The following is a 6,000-nucleotide window of genomic DNA, read 5'->3' as shown; positions in this document are numbered from 1 at the left end:
TTCCTGTGATTTTAGTACATAATTATTTAAAAAAAAATCGTTATAACTATTATTGTTGACATGGATTTTCACTTCTTATTAAGTCTTAAGTTTGCCAAAAAATATTTATAAAATAGCTGAAAAATTATAATTCATTGATCAAATGTTATGTCACACGAAACTTTTAATAACATCAAATCTTCTATATTTAATTATAAATTAATCCATAAGATAAGCTACAATAGCCGAGTTCATCATTTTACCTTATTTTTCTTTTAATAGATGTATCCTGAGATTCTTATAGATTTTCAAATCATATTATCTTCAGTGTAAAAAACTATATGGTTTTCCATATGCGAAAACTATTTGAAATGTGGGCTTATTTTTAGGCAAACTAGAAAATTGGGAAAACTAATGTAACAATATAACTTGTAAAATATATTGTAATATATATTTTGAAAACGTAAGAATGCACTGAATTTTAATTATTGTGTCAAAAAGTAGAGTGACTGAAAATTATAAGTGATGAATAAATAAATAAATATTTCAAATTTTCCCAATTTACTAGTTTTTCAATATTCATATTTATAATTATTTTATGACGAAATACATAGTTTTAAACAAAACGATTTGTTAAATGTCTTCAATAAAATTTTGATAAAAAACATATTCTTAGTCATTTGTTGTAACTTCTTTACATTTATTGTATTTTTCTTTTCCACATACATTATTGGTTGATTTTATATTTTCACTTTGAAAAAAAATATTTTTAAGAATATTATTAAAAAATAAACAAACACAATTATTTGTTTTTGTAAATAAAATTTAACCCAACAATCCTCATTATGTTATTAGAAAAATAAATTACTTTTTATAGTTCATCATCATCTAGGAATATTCTGGGAAATGTTAAAAAAGCCACTTAATTAAAAATTATATGTACATTTATTAAGGCGACTAACTATAGAAAAATGTGTTTTTTTAAAAAGAAATAATCACTTTAAATAAATATATATATATATATATATATATATATATATATATATACATATATATATATATATATATATATATATATATATATATATATATATATATATATATATATATATATATATATATATATATATATATATATATATATATATATATATATATATATAAATAGCGAACTATGTCATTTATTATTATTATAATTTAACATCATTATACAAAAAAATTAAAATCTCATTTCGTATCACTGTCACTACATAATCAAATAGTCTGGGAATCATTTTTTATCAGTATTGGATCAGTCCTTTTTTATTTCCTGGAGACATGTGATAAAAATTCACTTCTGAAATTGCTTTTCTGAACTTATTTAATATGAGAAAGTAAATGTTCTTTCAAATTTGGCATCGTCTTGGGTACAAAATTACATTTATGGCATTTTAAAGGAGTGTTTATCAATTCTTTATGTACTTGTTTAGACATTTTAGAAATAGACCCAGTATCATCAATTGCTCGAATCAAATCTAAAACAATCTCAAATGTTACTATTACGGCAGACACAATCTTAAAATTGAACAACATAAATTTAAAACATACCGTCGGACGTCATGAAAAAAGTTGTCGTAAAGCTATTCCAGTGAACTTTGGTTTTCAAACATGGAGATACAAAATCGTCACTAATGACGTGCAAGTGCAATCTCTGCATACTAGGGACAGAGTGATAACCTATTTTAAATTTATCGTCAAACTTTGAACAAAGCTTGTCCGCAACACTTTTCATGTGATGCAAAAGTTTCAGATTCTCCTTATTGAGAGACATTATTCCAGGTATGTTTTCTTTCGACATTATCAGAAAATGATGCTTTGCCTTAGGATATTTGTCCTTAATGGTAATTGTCACACTGTCCTGATCAACAACCAAATCAGGGTCATTCATAGATGCCACCAATCCTTGTGACCAATTTCCCTTCGGTTTAACGGCATCTTTAGCTTTAGAAATTCCATTAAAATGAATTTTTGACATATTTCAATACGTTTAACTACAATTCTATAAATTTAAGCGAATATTTTCATACTCTCTGTGCACCACTTATAGTTCGATTAACCTATACACGAAACGTCAAATATGACATTTAATTTGGCCTAAACACTTTTTTGTGTAACCTTATGGCTTCTGTACATTCAAATTGGAAGAATAAATAATCCTTCAACGATTGAGACTAGAAAAGTCAATTCATATTTTATTAATGTTATTAATATCCTACGTGTCAATTTATGTTTACATGTTTCCCTTCTTTAATTTTTAAAAATATTTATTGAAATAGAATGACTTAAATAAATATCACCAAACATATCTTACAATAATCTCACTTATTTTCTATGATTTCTGGATATATACTGTTTCACAAAAACTCAACTCCTCAATGCGCGATTCCTTGAAACTTGTATTTAAAAAGAACGTGAACTTTCTGGATGTACATACATATGTTAACCAAAAACAGATCACAATATTAATATATAATAGTCTATATATAAATAGAGAATTGTCAATATATATATAAATAGAATTCATAGTCCAAAAAAATCAAATCGGCTTTCGAAAAGATAGATATTTACTTGAGAATAGCCCGTGTTACATATTCTTCCAAGTATGATATTATGTTATCATTAAAGGCCGGATAACATTGATGTATAATACACTAGATCCACCCTCACGTGTTATACTGGTCTCCCTTTTGGCGCATGCACAGTTTCTCTTAGTAGGTAGGTAGGTACCGCTGCATCGTAGGGAAAAAAACCCAACTTCCCCGCTAGTTAAACCCCCCGCACTCCTCAGTTAGTGAAGACAAGATCTCCGACCAAAATCACACGTCAGGGCCCATCTATGTGTATCATACATCAATGCCGGATAACCAAGTTGCCGTCTTGAAAAAAACGGACCCAGAGGGTGCTGTGTGTTGTTCATTGCATTGTTAAAGGTTCACCGAACGTTTTTTTTTTGGACTCTAGCTTTGTAAATAGAACTAAACCACCCCGATTCTTAGAAAAAGCACTGTGACTATCCGGTGTCTAGTTATCATTATAGAAGTAGAATGCATAGAATGGTCATTGTTAACAAAAGTATGGTCTAAAAGCGAGCCATCGAAGAGAGAGCCGGAAAGTCAGAAGAGAGACAAGAGAGAGAGAGACGAAGTTTAGCAAACAATGAACAAACTCTGCCGCGCAGAGTTTTTGTAGCAACATTTTTGGAGGCTGAGAGCGATTCTATGCATTCTACTTCTATGGTTATCATAAACTTTTTCAGTGTCATCAATTAATTCTTCTAAGTTTTTTCAGCTTCATGACAACATTTTGATTCGAAAGCTTTCTTTCCCTCATATGAACTATTTAATAGGTATGCCAAATGTCTGAATGTCACAAAATAAGCGCCATTAAATTTTCAATACTGGCAAAATAAAATAAGCAACGACCAAATAAAACGAAAAACTGTAAATTTATATATGTATTTGATTTATTTCAACTTAATCAATTCAAACATAAGGAAACAAAAACAATTGTAATATAAAAAAAAATGAAACTGAATAAATTAATTAAAATAAATATGAATTATTCAATTTTAATAAGGTATTTTACAATCTTGGGTAACAACAATAAATCTTGAATTTTCTCCAAATTTATTAGTGTTCATTCTTTAAAAAAATACATACAAACAATCAATAATCAAAAGTAAAATTAGTCATAAACACATAGGTAGTTGTTAAAAATATTCTTCCACACTATATATTAGTAATTACATATTTGATAATGATCTATCATATATGTATACATATATATAATAATATTTTTCGTTGATTAATAACGAAAAATTCCCTTCAAGGTGCAATTAAAAATTTTCAATATGAAATATAAAATCTATTGTATTCAGAGAAATCACTGACTTTTTTTGGTCATTCATCTGCGTTTCCCAATTGATTTCCTTTTAAAATAGTACCCATACTATGAGTCTATTTTGCCTTTTTATTTTTAGCATGCAATTCACTAGTACTCGGCCTTTTTAAAGAAACCTCATGAACAGCTCTCTTATTCTTATAAGCCAAAGACATTTTAGCAATATTTTCTTTATACACATCTTCATGGACGACAATTCTATTTGGATAATCTTTGCCAATTATACAATTCACGGACTTCTGAAATGAAACAGGAGCTTTCCATGGTTCATATATATATTCCGGAGGAAATCTGACTAATTCAGGCACGTACTTTTTAATGTACAACCCATTTTTATCAGTTTTTTTACCAAAAGCTACTGGAGAGTAAACTCTAAAAAACTGATGAAAGAAAGCTGACGCTGAAAGCCATAACCAATTACCAGCATTGAGCGCCCAATCGGCATCAAGTAAATACTCTTCAAAAACCTCTTGTCCCAATTCCCAAGATACCCAGAGATCACCTCTTGTCAAAAAACATGCGACAGCATGACGTGCTAAATGGTGAATCCATCCTTCTTGTTTCAACTGTCGCATTATAGCATCAATGAATGGATAGCCAGTTCTGCCTTCTTTCCAAGCTGATAGGTAAGTTAAATTGTTTACCCAAGGTATTTGACAGCATATTGAGTTGCCTTCCATCTTATTGAAGTTTGGAGTCATTGCAGCGACAACATAATAAAATTCTCTCCATAATAGTTGACCGATTAATGATACTGGGGGTTTTGTGTGCACATTATTATCAATAATTCCTTTAAGTTTATAATAAAATAAATTAGGAGATAAACAGCCAAACTTTAAATATGGACTTAGAACAGTTGTACTAGGTTCTAAACTATTTGGCGAAGTATTTGGTTTCTCAAATTTACAAATCCATTGTTTTCTAACAAGCGTAGCATCCAAACGTTGCAATGCTTCAGTTTCACCACCAGGAAACAAGCACGGGCCAAGTTCAGTCACTTCAACACCAAAATCTTCAATCGTCGGGCAATCATAGCAAAATTTTGATGCAAGTTCGTTTGAATCTATATGTGGTTTAGTATAATCGTTGAGTTTGTCAGGTGCTTTTAGCGGCTGTCTAGGATTTGATAATAGCTGTATAACGGATAAAAATTTCTGATAAGTGAGTGGAGGTGAACCTCCATTCATTCTAACTACAGTGTGAACGTTATACAATGTATGCGACACTTTTTGAATCACTTTGACGCCAGCTTTTTCTGCTAACTTTTCCACGCGTTCATCTCTTGTAACGGAGTACGGTTCTGTGTCCACCTCAAATGTTAAAACGGAAACATTCCACAGTTTAAACAAATCGGGAAAAACCGTATATGGGGAACCTCTAACGACATATAAGCGGGAATTGATAGCGATTAGATTTTCGTTTAACTGAACGAGACTCTGTGCTAAGAATCTCCATCGATTAGAACCAACTTTCATGAATTTTATTATATTGGGATCAATGATAAATATTGCTCGAAAAAAACACTTGTTTTCCTCTGCCTGAAAAAAATATTTATGTATATTATCATATAAATATATAATTACAAAAATTTATTGACCTTATGTTTGTATAATGGAACATAATATGTACATGTTTGATAGCTTCCAACAGAGCGGGATTGTCATGTAGACGTAATCCTTTGCGAAACCAGTGCACTGCAGTACGCGTAGTCATTTTAATAAATCATTCAAACTGTAAATTTTGAATGTTTTCGCAACCGAAATTGACGCGCCACTTCAATCTGACAGTACGCAATTTGTTTTTATGTCATAGCACTTATATATAATGACCAGCAACTATACCCGTATTCTCTACATAAAATAACGGTAAACGGTCATATGTGAATATGTGAACCGGTAACAGGATAACCGGTCGCTCTAGATCGGTCACATGTCGTCAGCCGTCACACTAAAACTAGGCGCAAGAAAAATGGTCACACCCAAAAATTGGTCACGAGAAAACTGGTCACTCTCAAAAATTAAAAATCGGTCGCATTTTTGGGTGTGACCAGTTTTTTCGTGACCAATTTTTGGGTGTGACCAG

At 30.4% G+C, this 6,000-nt stretch overlaps 2 protein-coding genes across 3 annotated transcripts; both read right to left on the bottom strand.

The window, feature by feature from the left end:
• Positions 1-1,133: 1,133 nt before the first annotated feature.
• On the bottom strand, positions 1,134-2,117 carry Aptx (aprataxin). 2 transcript variants are annotated; one of them, XM_077432821.1, is made up of 3 exons: positions 2,046-2,104; positions 1,567-1,959; positions 1,136-1,493 (listed from the first exon to the last, which is right to left on the bottom strand). In XM_077432821.1, exons 2-3 carry the CDS (start codon positions 1,904-1,906, stop codon positions 1,336-1,338), a joined length of 498 nt encoding a protein of 165 aa, XP_077288947.1. In that variant the 5' UTR covers positions 1,907-1,959; positions 2,046-2,104; the 3' UTR covers positions 1,136-1,335. The 2 variants fall into 2 exon arrangements, with proteins under 2 accessions (XP_077288946.1, XP_077288947.1); XM_077432820.1 differs by having other exon boundaries at positions 1,134-1,493; positions 1,567-2,117.
• A 1,341-nt stretch (positions 2,118-3,458) lies between these two features.
• On the bottom strand, positions 3,459-5,744 carry phr6-4 ((6-4)-photolyase). Its single transcript, XM_077432337.1, has 2 exons — positions 5,548-5,744; positions 3,459-5,456 (listed from the first exon to the last, which is right to left on the bottom strand). The coding sequence occupies exons 1-2, from the start codon at positions 5,629-5,631 to the stop codon at positions 3,975-3,977; spliced, it is 1,566 nt and encodes a 521-aa protein (XP_077288463.1). The 5' UTR covers positions 5,632-5,744; the 3' UTR covers positions 3,459-3,974.
• Positions 5,745-6,000: the final 256 nt, after the last annotated feature.

This window comes from Arctopsyche grandis, chromosome 6 (assembly GCF_051622035.1).
Source record: "Arctopsyche grandis isolate Sample6627 chromosome 6, ASM5162203v2, whole genome shotgun sequence".
Taxonomy (NCBI): Eukaryota; Metazoa; Arthropoda; class Insecta; order Trichoptera; family Hydropsychidae; genus Arctopsyche; species Arctopsyche grandis.
Note: the sequence above shows the minus strand (reverse complement) of the source record. Positions and strands in the feature narration are given on the sequence as shown.